This window comes from Aulostomus chinensis, chromosome 21 (assembly GCF_037954235.1).
Source record: "Aulostomus chinensis isolate RoL2024-O1b breed Wild chromosome 21, RoL_Achi_v1.0, whole genome shotgun sequence".
Taxonomy (NCBI): domain Eukaryota; kingdom Metazoa; phylum Chordata; class Actinopteri; order Syngnathiformes; family Aulostomidae; genus Aulostomus; species Aulostomus chinensis.
In genome coordinates, this window is record NC_141340.1 from 7,877,022 (window position 1) to 7,901,358 (window position 24,337).

The 24,337-nt window shown below is 43.8% G+C and overlaps 3 protein-coding genes across 7 annotated transcripts in view; 2 read left to right on the forward strand and 1 right to left on the reverse strand.

The window, feature by feature from the left end:
* The window catches only part of dlgap1b (discs, large (Drosophila) homolog-associated protein 1b), a 108,406-nt gene extending 96,397 nt beyond the window's left edge, over nt 1-12,009 (forward strand). For 4 of the 5 annotated variants that reach the window (XM_086191071.1, XM_086191075.1, XM_086191073.1 and 1 more), the window contains exons 7-12: nt 646-1,031; nt 1,107-1,186; nt 5,265-5,680; nt 6,660-6,751; nt 8,262-8,414; nt 8,930-12,009. In XM_086191071.1, coding sequence (XP_086047197.1) covers nt 646-1,031; nt 1,107-1,186; nt 5,265-5,680; nt 6,660-6,751; nt 8,262-8,414; nt 8,930-9,145 — 1,343 coding nt within the window. In that variant the 3' untranslated portion in view covers nt 9,146-12,009. Of the gene's footprint in view, nt 1-645; nt 1,032-1,106; nt 1,187-5,264; nt 5,681-6,659; nt 6,752-8,261; nt 8,415-8,637 lie in introns of all 5 variants that reach the window. The other variant, XM_086191076.1, reaches the window with a different exon arrangement.
* A 2,056-nt stretch (nt 12,010-14,065) lies between these two features.
* On the reverse strand, nt 14,066-18,995 carry tgif1 (TGFB-induced factor homeobox 1). The gene is made up of 4 exons (XM_086191957.1): nt 18,879-18,995; nt 18,621-18,738; nt 15,823-16,052; nt 14,066-15,318 (listed from the first exon to the last, which is right to left on the reverse strand). Exons 2-4 carry the CDS (start codon nt 18,634-18,636, stop codon nt 14,662-14,664), a joined length of 903 nt encoding a protein of 300 aa, XP_086048083.1. The 5' UTR covers nt 18,637-18,738; nt 18,879-18,995; the 3' UTR covers nt 14,066-14,661.
* A 2,198-nt stretch (nt 18,996-21,193) lies between these two features.
* otud1 (OTU deubiquitinase 1) lies at nt 21,194-23,857 on the forward strand. The gene has a single exon (XM_086191306.1). It carries the CDS (start codon nt 21,491-21,493, stop codon nt 22,733-22,735), a length of 1,245 nt encoding a protein of 414 aa, XP_086047432.1. The 5' UTR covers nt 21,194-21,490; the 3' UTR covers nt 22,736-23,857.
* The last annotated feature ends 480 nt before the right edge of the window (nt 23,858-24,337 follow it).

Consider the following 24,337-nt stretch of genomic DNA (forward strand, 5'->3'; position numbering starts at 1 on the left):
GGTATTTCCATGACCGTCAGACTTTTGTGGATGTGGTACAGTTAAGTGCGTAGATGGCTTAACCATCTAGATCAGTGGGTCAAGTGGCTGACATGCTAATCCTATTACTGACGAGGCTCTGATTTGTTAAAGTTGGCCCTAATCTACTGTCCATTTTGACACACAGGCCTCTGGGTAAACTGTCAGCTGTCACCAAAGACAATTTGTATTCTAAGATCTTTACTGTTTTATATAATAGTATTTTTCTATTATCATATATGTTGTTCAAAATGTATATAATCTTTTTTTTTTGGTCGTATCATACACTTTTTTTCCACTTACACTACATGTCCCATAATGCAACCTCTTTTAAGCTCCTCTCTAGTTCATACTTCAGCCTTTCTGCTAAAGTTTTCTCAAAGTGATGTGTGGATAACCTTGATGACATCACTATGGCATCATCTGGACTGTTTTTTTTTTTTTTTAGCCTTCCCCCCAGAACTGACAGGTTGTCATATTCCCTGAAACGATTAAACTACACGCATAAAACGGATTTAGAGGATGCATTTAAAAAGTCATTGTATCATCTTCTGTTTATTGTGATCATTTGTAAAGTTTCATCCTTTCCTCGTGTCATCATTTCTGATCTCTGTCTCCTCACTGCAGTGTCATCATGCATCACTACTTACAAGAAGACGCCTCCCCCAGTCCCACCGAGGACCACCCCATCCAAACCCTTCATATCCATCACGGCCCAGAGCAGCACCGAGTCTGCCCAGGATGCTTACATGGACGGGGGCTCCGGTCCACGGAAGGGCATCAGCTCCCAACCAGGTTTGTCCAACTCCACAGAGAGTATCGACAGCATGAAAGCCCTGACGGCAGCCATCGAGGCGGCTAACGCTCAGGTGCACGGCCCCGCCAGTCAGCACGTCACAAACAGCACCATCACTATCACTGCCACTGCCACAACCTCGGCTGTTGCAAATGTCTCCGCCGACAGCAAGGCGCAGAGGGACGCGCTCCGCAAGTGCCTCTCCATCGGGATCCAGGTTTGTCATCTGCCTGTTGAGTTCACCCGCTGACATTCTGACACGCAGCTTGACAGTTTCTCCTCCTGGTGGTAGGTGGACCCAGAGGAAGAAGGGGTGACAGAGGAGCAGTCCAAGTTCCACTCAATTGGAATTCAGGTGGAGGATGAGCGATGGTGAGTGGAGGTGTGAAAGAGCATGATGGAGCAGAAGAGCTCAGCACACATTTCAGAATAATCAGGCCGATTTGGGTCCCTCCTGGCGGTCATGGGGGGGGGGGGTTCCTGACTCGTGGCTGGTTGGAAATGATTGGTGGTTTAGATACGCTGATAGCATGAGGGGTCACCTCATCTTAACTTGAGTCACATGATCTTCTGGTAGACTCACGGGGTCGCCCTGATTCATTCAAACACCTTTAAAATGTATTGGCACTACTCTTTCTCAGCTGAGACAAAAAAACAAAACAATTCAGGAACAGTCACAGAGCAGCTAACAGTGTTGCTAAGCAACGGTAAACATCCTAGGCTAAGCTTAAGCTTAAGTCTAAGGTTAGCTTGCACACGGTGCTAGTGAACCCTGTATATTTTTACGTACACGTTTGAACTTCTGCTTCTTTTTTTTCTCACAGCGAAAGTGTTACCACAGCAACGCATCAGTCTCTATTTTGTTGACATCTGCTTCTTCATGACATCACATGAGAGCAAGATGCTCTGGCATGACAATGTGCCGTGTGTGTGTGTGTGTGTGTGTGTATTTGTGATTAGAGGGATCTTGAAAATTTCTCTCAAGTGCAACAGGATTTAACAGTCACTCAGGATATTAAACTCCGGTATTGCATGCCCAGCTTTACAGAGACAGCGCATTCACCTCTGTACTGGCTTCCCCTGCAGCAGCTGTCCACAGTTCAGGCTAGCTTTGGTGTCACAGCCCCCTCAACCAGGGGCCCCGAGTGACAGCTGGGCCAGAGGATGTGGTGCAGGGAGCTGGGAAGGTGGAGGGAGGAGGGTGGGTGAGTTGACAGCCATCTGTTGCTCCAGTCATTGTGATTCAAGCTACTTTGAGGCTGCGTGTTTGTGTATGTGTGGGAGGGGGGGGGGGGGGGGAGTTGGGGGGTTTATTGAGTTTGTTTAGTTGTGAGAGAGACTTCTGTGCTGTTAGCTACAGCCACTCAACTTGCTCCCGGTTTGAAGAGAAGCAGCCCTAGTGTGCTCACAAGATGGCCAGGCTCATCCAGACCTCTGCTGGGACACACTGCCATTTACAGCGATTTTGTCCATCGCATCTGATTCTGTTCCATCTATCAAAAAAAATAGTGACTTTCTGTTCAGACGCTGTAGCCAAGGCATACTTCCTTAATTCATAGACATGTTTCCTTTAATCACAGAGCTCAGTGTAGGACTTCACAGTGTCGGGGCAAGTGTGGGACTTTCTGAAAGAGGCGGTCTCAGCTGAATAACCAAGCGCACAGTTCTTTGATTTGCCAAACCAAATAAGTCATCTAGTCACTCTCCAGTTCTGCTGTAGCGCCACAGTTGCTTCGCTTCTTTAGTTAATGTTTGGAGCTGGTACTTCTTTTACCGGTTTTAATTGTTTACCTGCTAGCATGTATCTCTGTGGGAGGTCTTGGAATTTCCAGACAGTGAGAAAAGTGAACGCTACGGGCTTGCTCCAGTGCTCATACTCCCTTATTTGTGTGTGTGTGTGTGTGTGTGTATGTGTTTGTGTCAGTGTGTGTGTGAGTGAGAGAGTCTGTGTGTTTATACACAGCAATTGCAGGTCATAACCTCACCTCACTGTTTGAACTACGACTGGTGGAAGAGAGCTGTAAAAGACATAAATACAACAGACCTCCTTCTATACTGGAATGCTGCCAGACATTTCTTTTTATTCATGTGTCATTATTGTTTTACTTTTGAAGTAGTCAAATCTGATTTTACATCATTTTCGCAAATGTTTGAAACTGATATATAATTACAACCCCCCCACCCCAAACAACAACAACAACAACAACAACAACAAAGTGCCAAAAATGCTGAGCTGCTTTTAGGGCTTTGCAAGTCAAGAATTTGGGGTTAGCCAGATGGCTTTGCAGTCACAGGATCCTAGTGAATATACCATGTGCACAACTTTTTAACAAAGTCAACATATGGGACAGCAAGACCTCCCTGACATTTGGTTTTGGTCCTTACTGTCTTATGATTTGTCTTTAAGCCAAACACTGATGGTGCATATATACCTTAGAATGTATGTTCATGGTGCTGAAGTCTTCTCTTTAGTCTATGGAGCCCTTGAGTGTACATAGAGAGAAAAACATATATATTTTGTGGCCTCAAGATATAACATTTCCTCACATTTTTAATCATTTGTGGCCTTAATATTGTAACATAAATTGTTTCTGTATTCTACGGAGCCCTGGAGTGGAGAGAAGACACTCTTTTTTTAGCCACAAGATGTAAATTGTTCTCTTTGTTTTGAATGAAATTTCCCACCTTTTCATTTATTAGAGGGAACAAGTTATGTCTTGTTGCCCCAAAATATTGTCTGAACTTGTTATATACAAAATAATTAAGCAGTGGGAATGCTTTGTTGCCACCAATTAATTAAATTAACACGTTTGATAATCTGTTCAAAACGAGGGAGCAAGTTAAATCATAGGCATGAATTCTATATATGACAAGTAATACATTGTTGCCTCTAATTAATTGAACAAGTTACACCGTCGATAATGTTTTGGAGACAAGTTGTATATTGTGGCCAGGAAGTGATTAAATTGAGGGAACAAGTAATACCTTGTGGCCACAAAGTATTTTTTCCTCTCTACAGCCACTACAGGTCGACTTCAAACAAGACATCTGGCAGGTCTTTATAGACACGGCAGTCTTTCCTCATGTTTGCGGTTTCAACCAAATGAGTGGAAAATTAATACGACCTATGACAGAGGTAAAAAGCCTCTCTGAAGGTGGCAGCATGTGGAATGCAGGACTCCTCCTCTGGTCTGCTTTACGACTTTCCATCATGTTCTCCACATGACTGAGTTTTTATACTTGTTCTTTTTCCCCCTACGTACTTTCCTCATATTTTATAGTTATAGTCAACCTAGATTTCTCTTTCGGTGCTCTTCCTTGTTCTTTTTTTGCCTCCTTGATATGTCTAGCTCTCTGTGTATCTGTCAGTGTGTGTCTCTCTCACTCTGTCTGGGCTGTGTTTGGCCTTGCCTGCCTCTGCCCCTTCAGGAAGTTGTTAGCAGACTGATAGAAAGCAGGCTGAGGTCATTACAACTGAACACCTGCTTAGAGGAGTTACTTTTTAACTGCACTTTACACACACACACACTCACATATATACACACACACTCGGAGGCTGTCGGTGCATACATAAAGCAGATAGACCTTCTGTTTGATGTAGACACTCCCTTGTTCTTTCTCCCTCTGTGTTCACGGAAGAGGAGAGATGAATGTGTAGAAAAGGGAGAAGGTGGGAAAAAAAGAAAGAAAGATGAATGAGAGTCTTTGAGGAGGAACGTACGTCCGGAGATGGGCCGAAGCAGACGTGATGGGGCTGTGATCATTTGTGTGTGTCATGCTGCAGGCAGGTCAAGCTGAGGTCCACCTGTCAACAGATTGGTGGGGATGTTTGGATCAAAGTGCAGCTAGCATGCTAGCAACGTAGCCTGTTTTCTAGCCAGTTTCTCTATGGGCTCTTTGCTTATTAAAATCTATCACTCGTACTGATTGGTTTAATGAGCCGCGCTGCAGTGCACTTTTGTGTTCATAAAATACTGATTATCTGCCCCCTTGCACTGGAACCTTAACTAAATACGTGTGTGTGTGTGTGTGTATCTGTGTTTTGGTGTGTGTTGATATAATATTTGTTTGTGCTGTTGGGACTTGGCACTGACAGTAGCAGAAAGCCTCTGAGCCAGATACGAAGAGGCACATCCAGCTGTAGAGAAGGTTCCCAGGTGTGTGTGTGTGTGTGAGAGAGAGCGTGTGTGTATATATATTGCAGAGCTTGTGATCTAAAAGACGACTGCACACTCTGTTGCTTCTGAATAGGCCAGGTGACAGAGAGCTCACATGCACACACACGCGCGCACACACACGCGCGCACACACACACACACACATGCAGCCAAAAGATGTTCCACACTACAAAATCTATTCATTCAGTGATGAGACATTGCTGTGATAGCTTTAATTTAAATAACAGCACATTGTTATCCAACGGCTAATTTGTGTGTATCGCCTGTCCAAAGTTATCGCAGGATGACCCGCTCCAACAGTGTCACCGCCGCTGTGCAGGCTGACCTTGATGACCCCACAGACAGCCCACAGCTGCCGCCGCGTCACTGTGCCACCATGCCGCGCCAACACTCCCGTGATGCCGCCACCTCCACCGTTAGCATCCAAGGCTCGGGGAACCATTACCATGCTTGTACCGTAGACGACTATGGTGAAGTGGGGTTCGACCCGTCCATCCTGCCCCCTCCAGACCCCTGGATGGACAGTGCGCCTGAGCCGGCGGCGAAGGCTTTGGAGGTCATCAGCCGTTCGGTTTGTCCCCGGGATGGACGCTGGTTCTTGAAGTTGCTGCAGGCTGAAATGGAGCGAATGGAGGGCTGGTGTAGACAGATGGAGCAGGATGAGATGGAGAATGAGCTACCTGATGAGAGTGAGTGTCTCCTCTCCTCTCCTCCCTTCCCCTCCCCTCTCCTCTCCTCTATTCCTTCGCTCCTCTCCTCTCCTCTCCTCTCCTCTATTCCTTCGCTCCTCTCCTCTCCTCTCCTCTCCTCTCCTCTCCTCTCCTCTCCTCTCTCATTATAAAACAAAAGCTGCTTGTTCTTGTCTCATAATCTCTGGCCCCCACAGACATTCTGTGCATACTTATCAATGGACCACTGCCGGTCACACATCTGTCCTCTAAACACACTGTGTTAATGATCTTTGTCTACACACACACACACACACACACTGGAGGAATTGCTCTTATTTCTGCTTCTAAATGACCTGGATGTAACACACTGCAGTACCTGTCTGTACCACTCAAATGATTTCAGCCCTTCAGCGTTTTTGTTCTGTAGCCAGCAGTGATGGTCTCAGTCAAGAGATTCTCTCATGCAGATGAAGGAGACTGTCTCAAGGTTATGTTTCCTAGATCCAACACACATGCACTCACATGTCCTGAAAGGGGTCAAAGGTTTCGTGTTTGTAGTGCAGATTCATCCCCACCCCACCCCCCCTCTCTGATCCAGAGTAATGTATTCCCTGACAGATCCTCTCCAGAGGGATATGAGTCAATGACACCGGCCGGTAGCAGCACCATCTCTCCCCATTGTCCACATCTTAAGCATTGTGTACAAATGCAGCACTATAAATATTGTGTCGGGTGTCTGTCTGAAATATCAGGAAAAATTCAATTTCTCTAAAGGCTTTCTGTTCCTGGGAGGCACCATTAATAGGGGATTCTGGCTCTGTTGCGCAGCTAATGCATTCTCTCTGCCAGTGGTGCAACATGTCTGCAGTATGCGGTTCTGTGAGTAATTGCATTGTGCACTGTGTGTGTCTTTGTGTGTGAATGTTTGTGTGTGTGTGTGTGTGTGTGTGTGTGTGTGTGCGTGCGTGCATGCATGTGCGCCTGTGTCTTTCTGCAGTACTTGGGAAGATCCGCAGTGCAGTGGGGAGTGCCCAGCTGCTGATGTCCCAGAAGTTCCAGCAGTTCCGGGAGCTGTGTGAGGAGAATCTGGTATGTGTCACCTCATCCTCCGCACGCTCCCACAGCGCGCCCCGCCCCTCCTAAACACTGACATCATCCTGCACAAATCATCCTGACAGGCCAGCCTGGCGCTCATTTTCTATGCATGTAGCGTAGAGAGAGAGAATGCATCTGCACACACTTAGTGTCTAACATACAGGCTTAATGCATCCCTGTATAAAGCCAGGCGAGTGCTGGTCTTGCATCATGTACCTGCTTCAATACAATCCCACCAATCCAAAACAAACTAAATGTAGAATATGATTGATTATTGATTGTTATTGTCCTTTTATTATTTTGAAAATGCACACAAATATTATATCCATGCTTTATTCATGATCGAATGTTTTTAGTAACTCTTAAGGCCGACGCGGTAATGTTTCCGGAGGTGTGTGTGTGTGTGTGTTTATCTGGGGGAGTAAACAAAAAAATGAATGAAGCCGAATTTCTCCGGACTTGCTGGAGGGGTTTAGCATGAGCCTTAGAGAGAACCCATGAAATTTTGGAGCAGATCTGTTTGAAATTGTGAAAAACTGCATTTTTTTTTTTTTTACATCAGGTTTGGCTGAGTTTGCCTTGACAGACGTGTGCGCTCTCAGGGTACCGACTGACTTGATAGTCCATGTTTGTTTATTTATTTTAAAGGTCAAAAGAAAGAATTTTGGGACTCCAACACCATCATTAAACCATCCTTTTTTTTTCTTTTCTTTTTTACAAATATGTTACATTGATAACTGATTGACAACTGATATTTAACGATATTATCTCTATGAGAGCAATTTCATATATACAACATTAACATAAAGCCCTTGAAAAAGTATGTTTTTTTTTTTCTTTATTTCTAAACCACTTGTAAAAGCCTATGAATAATATTTCTGCTTCGTTTCCTCATGTTTCATAAAAGATGATGAGCAGAGAAGGAGAAGTAGCATGAGCAGAACTGGCTGATGTTAAATATTGGATATTAGACTGATATTTAAAAGAAATGACCAAATGTCGGCTGCATGGTGGTGCAGTGGTCAGCACTGTCGCCTCACAGCAAGAAGGTTCAGGGTTTGAGCCCCGGCTCCAGCACAGGATCTTTCTGTGTGGAGTCTCCATGTTCTCCCTGTTCCTGTGTGGGTTCTCTCTGGTACTCCAGCTTCCTCCCACAGTCCAAAGACATCAAGAGGGGACGAGGCTGATTGATACTCTAAATTGACTGTAGGTGTGACTGTGAGTGTGAATGGTTGTCTGTCTCTATGTGTTGGCCCTGTGATGGACTGGTGACCTGTTCAGGGTGAACCCCGCCTCTCGCCCGTAGCCACTGGGATAGACTCCAGGCCCCCCCCCCCCCGACCCTTAATAGGAATAAGCGGAGGACAATGGATGGATGGATAGATGGACCAAATGTCTCCAGATACCAGTGTTGAGCCAATATTGTCACGTATCCCGAAGTCAAAGTCCGTGTTGTGGTTTTGTGTTGTGAATTGTTGTATTTCATGCGTTTGTGTTTTTTCAGAACCCAAATGCACACCCGCGGCCCATCTCACAGGACCTGGCAGGTTTCTGGGACATGCTCCAGCTGTCGATCGAGAACATTAGCCTGAAGTTTGATGAACTCCACCAACTGAAAGCCAACAACTGGAAACCTCTGACCCCCCCAGAAATCCAGGTGCTTACACTCTTGGAAAATATGTGACTCAGTCATTTTTTTTCTCTTGAATTTCATTTTGGAATGGCTTACTCACCTGCATGTTACCCATCATCGTTATTGAATAGTTAGTCCTAATGATCTACAGCTAAGCGTCATAGCATGCTGACATGTGTTTTGTGCTGTCGTGTTGCTTTGCCTGAAGTCACAACTTGTGTGATTTGTTCTGTCTTGTTGTTGACAGTGAGCTGCTTTTGAGAAGCTACTCTACCTGCCATGCACCTTTGGGGCCTGCCCATCTCCAATGGTCACATTTACCTCATGCACTGGCCACCAACGTGCTCTCTTACCCCCCACAAACGGCTGCCTCTGTGAACCATAACCTCATTTAAGCTTGCATGCTCTGACATTGTGCTGGCAACGGCTCTGTCTAACCTTCGTGCAAACAGGCTGCGGTTGTGTTGCTCCTCACTGTGCTTTGCTACCACCTGCCATGAGGACTCAGTGGTCTGTCAATGTTTGTCATTCCTGTCCAGGAGAGAAAGATGCCCCCTCCTGTGCCAAAGAAGCCCCAGAAGGGCCATCCTCCCTTGGCTAGGGACCGCTCGCTGGAGAGCTCTGAACGCCAGCGTCTGGAGGCCCGCAAACGCCTGCTAGCTGCCAAACGTGCCGCGTCAGTTCGGCAGAGCTCCGCTACAGAGAGTGCAGACAGTATCGAGATCTATATCCCTGAGGCTCAGACCAGACTATGAAACAAATGTACAAACGCCCATTGATAAACTGTCCCTTACATAAAATAGCACTGAATGGTAAGACTAGGGTGCTAACATGACACTGTCACATTTTTTCATCGACTTCACTGATCACTGTGGGGTCAGTCACGACGGAATTGTTTCAACAAGAAATGTGTATTTATTTATTTATGTATCTTCCTCTCATTTCCTTGTCCCAGCTTCGATGTAGCACCCCCCCCCCCCCAGCTCCCTCTAATAAATATCTTTTTTTTTTTTTCTCAAATGACTTGAGCTCACAAAGCAAGCCAGGTGTAGCACAGCACTTCACGTTAATATGTTTCAGGTACTGAGGAAAGTCGGGAGGCACGAGCATGTGGAGTGCATGTGTGTGTCTACATGCTCATGCACACAAACATCGGATTGGGGCTCCTCAGATCAAATCCATCTAATTTAACTGAAAGGCCAGACTTCTTTACTCGTGTATGATAGTTGTTATTTAATTTATTTTTGTATTTTTATGAAATTTCCATGACCTAACTCTTTCCTTTTATTTGTATAATCAGGTCAAATATTATAATATGTCGACAGACAAGGAAGTCATTATAGAGGAACAATTCAACCTCTGTCTGAACAGTTTTTGCCAGTCGCAGGAGGTCGAGAGGTCAGGTTTTGCTCCTGCAGGTGAGGCAAAGGTATGGAGCCCTGGAGTGGCTGTAGAAAGACAAAAAATTGTGAGTATGAAAGAATAAATAATGTTTTTGAAGGCACTAGACATAACTTGTTCCCTCAATTTAGTTATTTTGAAACCAGAACATATAATTTGTTCCCTCAATGTGTTTATAATGAGCCCACAAGATGTAACTTGTTCCCTCCATATAGTTATTTTGAAGCCACAACATGTAACTTGTTCCCTTAATGTAGTTATTTTATATTTTTGAACAAATTATATCTTGTGGCTGCAAATTGATTGAATGGAGAGAACAAGTTATGTCCTGTAGCCTCAAAATAACTACATTGCGGGAACAAGTTACATCTCATGGGAACAACTTATAACTTGTGGGGACAAGTTATAGCTCGTGACCCAAACTAACTTCCCCACTCCATGCCTACAAGTGTTTGGTCTCTCTCTGGCCACTCCAAAGCTCAATACACAGTAGCTGTCGAGAGGGCAGGTATTCAGGCTCTGAAAGTTCTAAAATGCCACACTCTTGTTTGTATGAACACGAGCGAGAGAGAGAGAGAGAGAGGGCGAGAGAGAGAGCAAGCGCGCGCGCGTGTGTGTGTAATGATGCTCATTTCTAAAGTGCTTCCTATTTTTCTAGTTAAAGGCTCCAGGAGGTAATTGATGATTAAGGTAGCAGTATCAACAAACTATAAACACCCATCTTGTCTCTTCTTCATAAGCCGAGCAAAAACATGTTTGTATAAAGGGACGTATTATAACGTGACACGCATGCTGAATATTTTTTTCTTTATGTTTTCTTAAACAGGTTTCCACTTGTTGCAATCTCTTCTCTGTGACAGACTTAAGCTAAAATACCGACATTTTGGTACTATATTGCTAGTTGTACTATATTTTACTATGTCGTTTTTAGACAGGAAAGAATTGACAGTATTGAGACCACGTGAACTGAAAAAGGGACTATTTTCTCCTCACTGTGTGCGCAATATATCTGCCTCCAATTATTTGAAGGTTATAGAAGTAAAAGAAAAAAAATACAATTTCTAATATTTTGTATTTAATTTATTGTTTAGCAGGAGGGAAAAACTGACTGTTTACTGACATTGTGGTTATTATGCACTGACAAGGCCCTTATACTGTGTTTTCTTTGTGTTCAGCATGACAGGCACCGTTTTGTCTTTTCTGTTTCAGTGATCAGCCTTAATTTCTGATATGATAGTCGAGCACAACAGCAGTCTCAGGGGAAGATGTGTGAGTGTGCGTGCGCATGCGCGTGTGTGTGTGTGTGTGTGTGTGTGTGAGAGAGCGTGTGACTGACATGTGACCCATGGCTTTGTCTCAACTGTATATAACCCCAGTCATCAGGATAGACCATGATGTGAAATAAGGGATCCAGCATCCACGCCATCTTTTGAATGATGTTCCTATTGAGCGTCTCAGCCCTTCTTACTTCGCTGTAACAGGGTATTTACGTCAGCTGCTTGAATGTGGAGACAATCCCGAGTCGGTTTACGTCACATACTTGCTTTGTTAACAGACTACAAACACCCACTGACAATGTTTTTGTGCCATTTGGACTACAGGTAAGATGCTAATTGTTAGCGGCTACGTGAAGTTTTCATCGACAGACAATTTGTTCGTGAAGGATTCCAAGTGATGTGCAGTATGAGTAGTATTTCCTTTAGTTGGTGGAAGTTTTTAGGAGGGTAATATTTAAAAATAAATGCCATTTTATGTAGGTGGTCATTTTTAGCATTTCTTTCCAGCTATGGAACTTGTATTTGAATTGAATTGTTTGTCAAATTCTTCATTACTTCTGTTCATTATATTAACATATCAGCATACTACTCCTGATATAGCAGGGAGTCAGAAACCAGAATGTTGGAACGCTAAACTGGAAAAGACACTCCAACAATCCTGGCAGTTCTGAAGCCTGTGATGTAGTTGTACTAAAGGAAAATAATACACATTTGTACATAAATGAATGTTTCCTTATGTAAATGTCAACTAAAAAACAAAACAAAAAAAGATCAAATAACATATTAAGCAGAGTTACATTTTGTAATTAATGTTATTACACTGTTGATGTTATGGCACGTGTATGAGCTCTTATCAGCATTAAAAAAATATATATATATATATATAAATATATATATATCATTGCCATAATTTTGTTGTGTTGACTTCTTTCCCCCCTTCACATGTGTTTTCAATTGGAATGTAATTAAACAGATTACAAGGCCAGCGTGGTGTGTTTGTAGGGCATTTCCTCTCCGCAGGGGCGGCTCCCCGTAATTAGACAGCACTTATGGCCTTGACTTAGCCTCAGCGCTCCTGTACATGAAGCTCCCGGTGATCCGTCATTCAGTTATCAGTCACGCTGAGGGCAACGAGCACGCCGGCCGCCAGAGTTCAGGGGTGGGTCGGTGAAAGAGGAGGGGGCATCATCTTTGTGAGGCCTGATCTTAGGTCAGTCTAGCCTTCCACGGTGGGCTACAGCTGCCAGGAGATCTGTTTAAACCCTTATTAGTGATTATACCCCCCCCCCCCCCCCGATTAGACCTCCACCGCAGGAGGTGTCAACTGTTGACAGGCAACATCTGACAAAAAGTGGAAAATATATATATATATTATTCCTAACCAGAGGTGAATGACAGTCTGAATAAAAGTTGGCAGAAACAGAAAGTACTTAAAGAAGTTTTCTATTAATAATCCATGCATGTCATTTGCATAATATTTTGGGTGTTTTTGTTTTTTTAAATTAAACTTCATACATAAAAGCTACAGGTCTAAGATTTTTTTCAGTTTGTATTTTCTATGCCACAGAAACTGAAAAAATAACTCAGAAAAACTACAGTTTTTAGGTTATTGATATTAAAAAAATTATTTTTTAAGTATTTCAGGGTCTAGCTGGGTTGGACGTTGTATTGTATGATTGACACACTGCCTGAGATAAAAGTAGTTAATGTTGTGATTACAGATGCATCAGTGTGAAAGATGCTAATCATTTTGTTATAAGATCTCCTGCAGCAATGCAAATTATTTTGTATTTTAGAGGGTTTTTTTTATACATCCATTCCATAAATTGCTGTGAAACAGTGGCACTGAAGTTCTTTTGATTTGCTCTTGCAGTAAATATACTTCCTCCCACCTGTAGCATGTTAGCTGATGACTACACATGCAGGATTGATGCTCGACATCATGTAGAAAGACGACCGTCCGCTTCAGTTATGCCCAATTAGAAAGAAAGTCATCAGGCTGCAGAGATGGAACGTAGTAAATGAAAGGCTGGTTTGTCTCACCAGAAATAGACAACAAATCCTATCGAGGCCAGTAGAGAAGCTCTGGGATTGTAGCAGGACCAGAGGGGGACAGCTGTCAGCCTGGCTACCAACCAGCCAGCCAGCCAGCAAGCCAGCCAGCACACTCACTAGCAAGTTGCTTTACATCCACTATTGAGACGGAGCTAAAACCCCATTGGCAAGAAACGGTTGACGTCTGCTGTTTGCCCGTGTTAATTTATGCAGGATTATGCTAATTGGCTGAAGCTGTTGTTAACATGTCACACACACACACAGAGGAATGTGTTCTAGAGCCCGGAGGAGGACGAGTTAACCCCGTCCGAGGTATCAATAACACCACGCTAGTTCTGGAGAAGCCAGAGACACAGGAAACTAAGCTGTCTCTCGTACCTACAAATTCACCAAGCTGAGGGAACAAGTTAAATCTTGTGGCCACTATTTAAAGAATCCTCCTCTCTACAGCCACTCCAGGGTGTAAATCAGTGATCATCACACAGTGGAGCAGGATTACAGCTGGTATGAATGGGTCTTAAGAGACCGGTGACCCCCAGGCTGGAAAAATACCAAAGAATCAATTCAGAGGTGTAGAAAAAAAAAAACCAAACCTTTATTTGAATCCCATGTGACCCCTATTTGCCACAAACATTGCACAGTATGAAAAGAAATCACATCATTGGGCATCATGTCACATTAACTATACACATGGTCCTATTATACATGAAAATGCTTTTTTGTTTTGGTGATTTAAAAAAAAAAAAAAAACGCTGTCTTTGTCAGGTTGTAAAACAGCAGATGCAGTAAAAGACATCTGTAGTGTTAGTAGTTATTTTCCAGTCCACTGGCCATTCTCTCTCGCTGAGTGATGGGGATGAAGGCTCAGACTAAAGAACCTGCTACACTGGTCATCTGAAATATCCCTTAGGAAGAGGAGGACGAGGAGGAGGAGAAGGGAGTAAAAAAAAAAAAAAAAAAAGGAAAAAAAAAGCATACATTTCTTTTTCTTTTAAAATAGCTAAAAGTAAATCAAAACTATACTCATGAAAACACATAACATTTACTACAGTAGTGAATAAGTTTGTCGTAGATGCCGAGAGCAAATGTTTAAGACACTGAGATGACCTTCCTCTGCCTTAGTGTGCAAACGAACGAGGCAGATGTTTCATGAACTGATGTCTGAAATGTAAAAACAGTAAACGGATGCGACCAACGTCTGGGTGGTCGGTGAAGGAGGGCTGATTCTAGCTCTCTACATTGCAGTTAGCTACAGTATAATGGAAAGACATAAGACAGGCAGCATTTCTGTGATAACATTTTTGGTCCCTGGGTGCAAATAAGAATACACATGTAGATACATACGCATGTATATGAAATGAATAAACATCTTAGAGCCAAGGCACCTTGATACAGTTTTTTTTCAATAAAAAAAACATCCTCATCAATTTGATTGGTATACCAAAAATAGAAATGATCAGGCTTTCATGTGGATTTGTTCTGTTGTGTGCAGACGAGTCCGTGAACTCCACACAGTCTCTGTTCCGTCCTCCTCTCCTTTAGGACACTAACTGTTTGGCTTGCAGCTCCATCTCAGCGGCCCGTTTGAGGGCCACGTCCACCAGGAGCTGGAAGCCACTGAAGTCTTGTGTGAGGTCTGGCGGGGTCGGGGGAGGGGTGTTGAACAGCCCGCTGCGGGGGCTCAGGTTGCCCTCCATGCCGCCGCTGCTGAGGATGGTGGTTGGGAGTGGCTGGTTACCTGGACCTTCATCCAGGCACCGGAGCAGCGCCTGGGCTTGTGCGGCATGCAACAGCTCAGCTGCTTTGTCAGAGTTCACTCCTGGCACAGGGGGGTGGGGGGCTGTCGGGCTGGCCTGCATGGCTGTGGTAACAGTGGTGTGACAGATGACAGATGGACGGGTGGGCATGAGCCCCGGAGAGAGGGACGGGGAGGTGGGAGAGGTTGCAGAGGGGGACACCGCCTTCCTCAAGACACTGGCGGGTTCGAAGCTGGAGGGGTGGAGAACGCGTTTGTCGTAGCTGTCCTCTGGACCGGCGGAGGGGCTGCTGTGTTTAGGCGACTGGGAGCTGTCAGAGAAGCTGTCGCCTGCCTTGCTACCTTTCCTGGAGATGGTGAACTGGTTCGGGTCTTTGCCGTCTTTCCGCAGCATCTCAGGGAGAAGTCGTCTGCGTGCGTTAATGAACCAGTTGCACACCTGGAGATAAAAGATAACAAATGTTGATTTCTGGGGCAATTTGCAGTTAAAAGACTCGTATCAAACACAAAATCAAAATGTCATCAGCTAAAAAAAAATTTGTTTTAAAAATCAGTTCCAAATAAATCGCTCTCTCCTTTGTCATTGCAGTAATCATGTCTTTTCACCTCCAGGCTAGTCGTAACTGGCTCAGGGAGGCTTGTAGCACTAACTATGTAAATGACTCTGCATTGTTCCCAGACAGCTGGGATGGAAAAGGGGCTGGAGGGAGGGAAATTCCTCAGCCAAACCCACAGCACACAGTCAGTTTACTCACGCTGTGTCATAGACTTTTATGTTGCAACGTTAGCCTCGTTTGGATGACCTCCAATTCACTGTTTTTTGTCATGTCTTATTCACCTTTTCTTTTTTGACAGGAAATGATTCAGTCAAGCTGACACTTGCTTCCTCTCGAGTGGTATGTTTACATTATGATCCAGTAGTCGGTGTGATCCGTGTCCGTACCTGCAGTGTGGAGAGCTGAGTCTGCTTGGATAGAAGAGCTTTCTCCTGTTCCGAGGGATAAGCGTTGTAACGGTGCTCGTACAACCAGTCCCTGAGGATTTGAACGGACTCTTTAGGTAGATTCCCTCGCCGCTTCCTCTTCCCGCTGCTACCCGTACTGGACGACAGATCCAGCGGGGTATCCACGCTGTCTTCGTCATCCGTCTCACTCCCTGACAGCATCATCAAACCTGCACCCCGAGGAGTACGCAGAGAGGGAAAACAAAAAAGAGAGAGAGAGAAAGAGAGGGACAATGCGTGAGAACAGAACAAAGAGGTATCCTGTTATGGCAGCCACCCTCCCTGTTGTCAGTCTCCCAGCCGATCTGCCGCAACCAAGCCGTCTGGGAGGCAGCTGATGTGTCAGAGGCAAGCTGTCAAGTTCAGCCATGTGATTCATATACAGAGCGAGGCAGGGTGTGAGGAGGAGGGTGGAGGGAGGGATGGATGGATGGATGGGGGGGTGGGGGTGGCTCACAAAGGCTGGTCTGGTGTTGTGTCAGTTATAAAACCTGCCTCGACAAATACAAGCCAGATCTATTGTATGTACGGAGCACACCTAGCATGTTTGAATAAGGAAAGTAAACCAGGCTGGCCATAGGAATAATAACTGTCACAGGGATTGATTTTGTGTTGCTGTCTCTCTTATTTTGGACATGTCTACTCAACATCAGGGGTGGTGAAGCAGGATTTACCTCTGTGAATCGCTCTGATTAGTTTTGCACCAACACATCTGCTTATACTCTGTCGCTTAAACCCACTACTATTAGCTTCTATTGTTTTTGTTTCTGCTATCAACTAAATTGTGCATTCTAAAAAAAAGGAAAACACCAACTTTTTGGGAAATTTGCTTACTAGCGATCCCCCCCAGAGCCAGACAAGAAGATTTATACCCTTCACACCTCTGTATAGGGAACTGAGACCCACAGAAACCAACTGAGCGCTAGTTAGCTTAGTGCAATTAATGGTAGTGGATTGGCAGGTTACTGGTGTTAAGGTCATTAAATACCCTTTAGTCTAGAACAGTCTGTGCCTGTAGTACTATATATGGTTGTGAATGTAAAATTGCAAAATATTGTTATTTTAGAATCAGATAGCCTGACTTGGCGCTGTGATTTGACACAGCACACATTGACAAAACCAAATTTCCTTTAACTAGAAGAGCAAGCCTACCTAAGTATAGACAACTTCTGGACAAATAAAGTTTGCTTGATGCCCTCTGATGGAGGTATGCTAACCCTTACCATCCACTAGCATTCATTGTGCTAAGCTAACTAGAGGTTTCCATGTGTCTGGGTATTTATCCTCTTGTCTGACTCTAGCTGTCTGGTTAAAGATGGCAAATAACAAATTAAAAAAAACAAAAACAACTTGTTGCATTTCTCCAAAAAAGCATGATAAAGGCAACACAAGTCCTACGTTTCAGGATGAGATACGCTGGAATGTTTTACTTCTGATAAGGTCACCAGGTCAGTACTGCAAAAGTGCTAACAAAACGTTAAGATTACTTCACAGTCAAAAAACTGCAATAATCCATCTTGACCCCCCCCCCTCCAAAAAAACCCTCCTTATTACGTCACATCTTCACCTGAATACCAGCAGCCACATATTCCGCACATGCGCAGTACTGCAAATGCAGCAAGCTAACAAGATTCATCCATAAAACCAATGCAGTCTGCTCTGCTGGGGCAAAACTAGTGGGAAACAAGTCAGTCCTCCAGTGTGAGCGGCCAACAGGATGAGGTAATTACGTAGGCTGGAGGGAGAGGGGGGAGAGAGGGGGAAGGGGGAGGGGAGACCTGTTGCAAATCAGCGTCTCCAGACTAAACAAAAGAATCGAGGACTGCGTGCTTCTTTGTATGCAATTCAAAAGTTTGTGCTCTCACCGAAAGAAACAAAAACGGCAACCCTTCACTCCCTTGAAAAATATCCCAGTGTAAAAGAGCGAACACGTTGTAACAACCAATGAAGACTTTCATTGTGGAAGCTGAAATAACTTGTAAGTTAGTGGGGGTTTTCTATTGTGTGTGTGTGCGCGAGAGAGAGAGCTGCACCACGAGGTCCATAGCCTATAGAACAAGGCAAACACCAACTTCCCACAATGAGGTCAGGTTGACTATTAGCTCAAAGACTGGATAATAACTCGCTTAAATTCCCTTAAAACTGTGCTTCAAGTGCACCAAGTTGCCGACGACACATAAAGAAAAATCGTTTTTTAAAAGCGTGCGATTTGTAAACACGTAACTCTCGCGCAAACTTTCAAGCTGCTAGCATCACTTTTTGGTCAAAACAAACGTAGCGTTCGCCGCGCGACACCCAAACCGAAAATAACGTTAGCTTTTTCAATTCAGTTGGAACACTTCGAACAAGCTGAAAAGTTCCTCTTAATTACGACGTGACAGGGTTGAACAAAACAAAACAAAAAAAGAAACCCTCAACAACAAACATCAACCAAAAAAAAAAAAACCCAAAACAACAACCGCGTAATGTGTGCTTTTGTGTCAAAATTGAATACAGTTCTGGAATACTATCTTAAAAGTTAGCTTAAAGCGATCTTTGTAGGTTTGACGTCGCGCCAGCACATGGCAGAAAAAGCCCCCTGTCATGTCTGGAAAGGAAACAATGGACTGCGTGGTTTGCATATGAGGGGAAATCGCTCTATTAATCGTTCAACGCTCTAGTTAAAGTCCACACACATTAAAAAAAAAAAAGGAAGAAAAAAAATCTCAAAAAGATATAAAATAAATCAGCCAACCTACCCTTTTTCGTCTTCATTTCAAGTGTCCACTTTATCCTCCCGTCAAGCGCAAGAGAAAATAGTGCGGTGTTTTTCTTTCTTCAGATATCCCCAGCGTGTATCCGAATATTCTCACAATCCTGATTCATCAAAAAGAAAGAAAGAAAGGCGTCTCGTTTAATTTTTTTTCTTCTTTTCTTATCCGCTCCTGTGTGTGTTTTTTGTTCAGTATCTTCTTGTTTGGAGACTTGAGGGAGGGAGGTGATTTTTTTTTTTTTACCTGAGATCTCCGCGTCCCTCCAGCTCAAAGCCTTTTTCCTCATTGACTCTGTGTTTGATCGAGAAACTGGGTGACAGCTATCTTTGACAGCTGCGTGACTCAACGCACGGAGATCCTCCCACTGTTGAGGGCAGAGGAAAAAATCTCTGACATCAGCATGCCTTGTTCCACTGACATGGATATAAGCATTATACTCTTGCTGCTAAAAACCCTCTTAACTAAACACTTAAACATCAACATTGTGTTTGATATTAATATTCATATTATAATTTTTTTTTTTTTGAATTTATGGGAGGGATGCCTCGGTGGGTTGTCCCGCCGAGGTTTGCACACTGCGGACCTCGTGGTCAGAAACCAACCAGCTACAGGCTGTGTTTTTATCCCGAGGAGGATTTTCATAGTAGTAGAATATATCTTGTCTTTATATTTGGTGTAACAAATACTGCAGGATTATCATTATATTATTGTGTGAATTTAACAGGTTTTATTGTGCTTTAAAATTTCCTCTCTTAAAAATTCCAGAAAATCTTATCTCCCCCCCCCCCGTCAATAATAGCTCATTTGTTTATCTGACTGATCATTAAAATGATTTCCCCACTTTTCTCTAAGAAATTAGGGCAACATTTAAAGGATTTGTTGTTGTTGTTGTTGTTTTTAAAGGGGGGGATGGTGAGGGAAGACCGCTTGAGGTTAGTGCGCCAGTTCAGGTTACTAAAGACAACAGTGCGGTAGAGGAAACGATCAATGGCTTCATTTGTATGCGGCGCACAACCTTGCGACAGCTGCTGTAGCATCGTCTCTTTGCATGCATTTGTTCCAGGCGAGCGTTCAGGGCGCCATCAAAAGCTAAATGTCGCCTCCTGGTGTGTGCTTGTGGTACGTCACTGGAATTCAAACTCTCTTGTCCAACAAGATATCTTCGAACGCCCTCTGGTGGTTGTTAATATTACTGTTCTTTTTATTGTCATTTTACAATGCGGCTTCATATCATGTAGGCTTGTTAAACTACAAAAAAAGATGAATATGAAGTCAAAACTTTAAATCAGTTTTGTTAACCTGATGTCTGACACGAGGTTTTAGTCTACCAGGCGGAAATAACATGACCATATGATAAAAAAAAACATGGGGGAAAAAATCCTTAAATTCGATGAACAAATTATAAAATACGTGTAAATAATGTTTGTTTCGTAAAAAAAATGTGGAGTAACGTTGGTTTTTTATATATATAAAGAAATATGAATACTAATACTTAACATACGTGACATTCTAGCATGACATTCATTCATTTCTTGACTTTGAAATTTATCTTCCAGTTTGAAGTTTACTGACTGCGCTGACGTAACGCCTATATAAAGCTCTCAGCCTTGCAACACGCGTTGTGTGACTCTGTATCAGCTGCTCACGCTGTCAATGTGCTAAAAATATTCATACACGCAGATGCCTGCTGGTACCAGTTACCTAGTCAAGTGTATTTCCTGATTAAAAAAAAAAGTTCTACGGCCTCACAGTTACAATAAAAATAATCATTATTGTCGTTGTTAATATTAGTTTTCTTCTTGTCGGTCCTCTTGTCATGCTGAATTGATAATCAGATGTAAAAACCAATGTTGTAGGAATTTTTCTGGGTTGATTTTATGGTGTTTAAAAAAAAAATCAGCTCCGTGTCTGTTGTACTACGTGTTTCTTTTCTCCTCATCTTGAATTTTCGCTGTCGTATCTCGAAAGCAAGAGAACATGTTTGCCTCCAAGTTGCCGCTCAAGCAGGCCGCTTTGTGACGCATCAGATATTTCACATTTGACGGCTCGCAGTCAAACTTCAGCCTTCAAGCAGGAGCTGAACGTTGCGACAAGTTTCCGATTGACGGGAGCGATAACGGATATGAGACGAGTGAGCCTTCAAAATAAAGGCCTCACAATACGATCGTGAACCTGTTGATTTGGGCTTGCTGCGAGCGGTAAGTCAAAAATCTTAAACACACTGGTTTTCAATAATTTACATTTTGTGGGACTTTAAATTTCTCACTAATAACTATTTATAAATATATAACTATTTGATATTTGTAAGTCATTCATACTTATAAAAACTGGGTCTTGTGAAATTCAATTTTGTATTTTTGTAATGCATCTTATGTGTCCTATTGATGAACACAGTCGTGCTAGACACAGTTGGGCCATATGCCAAAAGACAACAACAACAACAACAACAACAAAAACAAAAGTCCGCTATGGACCTGTTCACTCCTATAGTGACATATTGTTCATAGCTTTGTGAACTTTACAGACTTCGACTCGTTGCTCGATTGCTTTTAATTTGAAATCCAGTAAACGGCAGAAGTCGTCTTTGAATCCGACCTGACACTACCAAAGCTGGCGGGGTTGTGTTTCAGTTTTCGATCTAAAATTAGGGAGGCACCCCAACAGCAAATGACGCAAGAGGGCTAAAGTGGAGCTGGTGGTCGTCGGTGTGTCAGCGGTGAGGGGACTCAGGACCATGGAAACGTCCCCTACAACTTTGCCGTTGTTGATGACATGGAGGGTATATTTAGCGGTTGTTGTCACGTCTCTGTAACAGCCCACCGGCCTCGGCCCTCTCTATAAAGGACTCTTTCAAAATGCAGCTGTACAACAGTGCGCTGACACACTACCCGAGGTCGTCTCGCAAAGTTACTATAACTTTATCGAGTGGATCCGAGAGTTTAAACGGGACGACAGCAGCAACAACAGCAGCGGCAGCGAGTTCCTCCGAGCCTGATCCATCAGGACAACCAGACACAGCGACCACTCCAGGGGCAGAGACTTCCGCAAACATGCCTGCCTTTTCATGTTACGAAGCTTCATCCATGAGGCCGATTTACTTCACATCCACAGCTGAAATACTCATCCGCAGGCCCGATGGAGTGGAGAGGTCAGTGCCGGTCCACATCATGAGGGAGACTAAGGGTAAGCCTCCGTCCCCTCACTCACACGATGATGAGGAGGACGATGTTCTGGTGGACTTGATAGACCAGCTGAGAAACGGGACTGATGAGTTTTTCCAGGACTGTCCTGAACTGGCTGGACGTAGTCTATTGTTCAGTACAGACATCCGCGGACCCAGAGTTGATGACTATAAGAGGATGGTGGGGGGTCCAAGTGAGGAGGAGACCCACCTCAGGAGCAATGGGTGGGTTTCAGTAGAGGACCCATCTGGAGCAGCTCATGCTGAAGACACATCAGCTCCAACATCTGATAGGAGAGCGGTGGCAGAGGCTCCTCAGGGAGGGGACATCAACGACAAAGTCACCCGCTACCTGGCGGAGGTGGACACCCAGAACGAGTACCTCCAGGAGAGACGCAAATACAGGTACCACATCATTCCAGATGGCAACTGTCTGTACAGAGCCGTGTGTAAGGCCACGTACGGGGACCAGGCGAGGCACGGCGAGCTGAGGGAGCTGACGGTGCACCACATCGCCGACCACTTAGATGAGTTCAACCCCATCATCGAAGGAGACGTGGGAGAGTTCCTGATCAACGCGGCGCAGGATGGAGCCTGGGCCGGATACCCCGAGCTGCTTGCCATGAGCCAGATGCTCAACGTCAACATCCACCTCACAACAGGGGGCAGCCTGGAGAGCCCCACCGTCTCCACCATGGTGCACTACCTGGGTGAGGAGGATCCTTCCAAACCGGCCATCTGGCTTAGCTGGCTGAGCAACGGCCACTACGACGTCCTCCTGGACAAGAACCAGGCCAACCCGGAGTACGACGACTGGTGCAGACACTCACAGATGCAGAGGAAACGGGACGAGGAACTGGCCAAATCTATGGCTGCGTCCTTATCCAAGATGTACATTGAGAAAAACGGCTCTGTGTGAAAGAAGCGTGATGTTAAAGAAGCCAAGTGCCTTAAATTATATTTTTTATATCAGATTTACTTGGTGAGAGAGAGGAAGTGCAGTGCACTTTGTTCATGCCTTAGCGGCAGGAGTTTGAAAGCGCATGAGCCCGTTTGGGTCACCATGATTAGGGCTGCAACTAACGATTGTTCTCAGCAGCGATTCATCCACCGATTATTTTCATTATTAATCGTTTTAAGGTTGATTTGCAAAATCCCAGAGCCCAAATTGACGTGTTGAAATCGCCTCTTCTGTCCATCCAGCAGCTGGAATTCCACAAAAAAAAAAAAAGATGACGAAAAAATCCTTTTTATTTAAAAGTTTGGAACCACTGAACATGAGGGACGCACGATACTTTTCCTTGATATTTTACGACTGATTCCTTTAAAATGTATAAAATATTACCCTTGATTTTAGTAGCTTAATTTATTTAAAAAGTTTATATTATTGGCATTTTCTTTTCTTCATTTGAAAAAGCTGATGAGTCATGTAATTATCACATTGTTTCCGAAAAGCAAAGAAGAGATTTATCTAGTTTTGCTGCACTGATCTATTTAAAGGAATGACCTTTTTTTTTTAACGTGCCTCATCATAATCAACAGATGATTTGCAGTATCGGCAATCAGCTGATACCAGTGTATTAAAAAAAGACCGATATATTCCGTTCGCGATGACGTGTTCATTTTAATATCATGCATCTCTACATTTTTGCTTGAAAATACCCTAAAATGATCAATGGATCATCAATAGTTGGCGGTGAGTTTTCTTTGTGTTGTTGCAGCTCTAATGTGAGGGAACTAGTTTACTACTCCTCGTCTATTGTACAGCATTTTCAAGAGACTCTATTTATTTGCCTTTTGTTGGCAGACCAGTTTTTTTCTACCACACCCGTGCTTTTGCAGTTCAGATATTTCAAAAACAATATTTACAGCACAGCATTACTTCATATAGAATCTGTTCTTGTGTTGTTTTTTTGCACAATTGGACAGGAAGTCCAGAAAGTTCTTTTCTTTCGCTTTGTTGTCTCGTTAACAACTTTGTCTATTATTCCAGTTCCTTGTAGGCATTGATGAATTGTTTCCAAATAAAGTTTCTGAGTTTACATCCTGACCCGCCTGGTCTGTTTCTGAGCATTTTGGGGGGATGAGCCATCTTAGGAGTAGAATTCAACATTAAATTGCATCTAAGCAGACATCCGTGATTTACTTCCTGCTGTGCTTCACTCAAAAGTGATGTTTGGAATGTTTTGCATGCCGTCACCCCGGAGCCTGCGGCTTCTGGATCAGGTCAGGCTACAGGCTCCGGTGTATTAGGTGACTATGGGCCTGGTATCCTGGTATACATGCAGATTTATTGCCTGTTAGGATATTCACATGCTTTCTATCGTGTTTTTGAAGGAGAGAAAAGGTGTTGCACATATCTAAACATCAGCCTGCTTCCCTTAAAGAGCGACTTTTTTTACCCCTGATATGAGGCAATATTCAGCATAGTTTGGATGTCTTTGTTTATTATGTAACATTTATTGTCTTGTCTAATTATGGAATTTTTTTTTTAGGAATCTGTTTTTCTGTAAAACTTGTA

Bases quoted from the DNA above. Each gene is read 5' to 3' on its own strand.
- otud1 (XM_086191306.1), top strand. From the start codon at position 21,491: ATGCAGCTGTACAACAGTGCGCTGACACACTACCCGAGGTCGTCTCGC.
- tgif1 (XM_086191957.1), bottom strand. The intron at 15,319-15,822 runs GTACGGACACGG...TTTTATCTCCAG, and splicing joins CTCAGCTCTCCACACTGCAG to GTGTGCAACTGGTTCATTAA.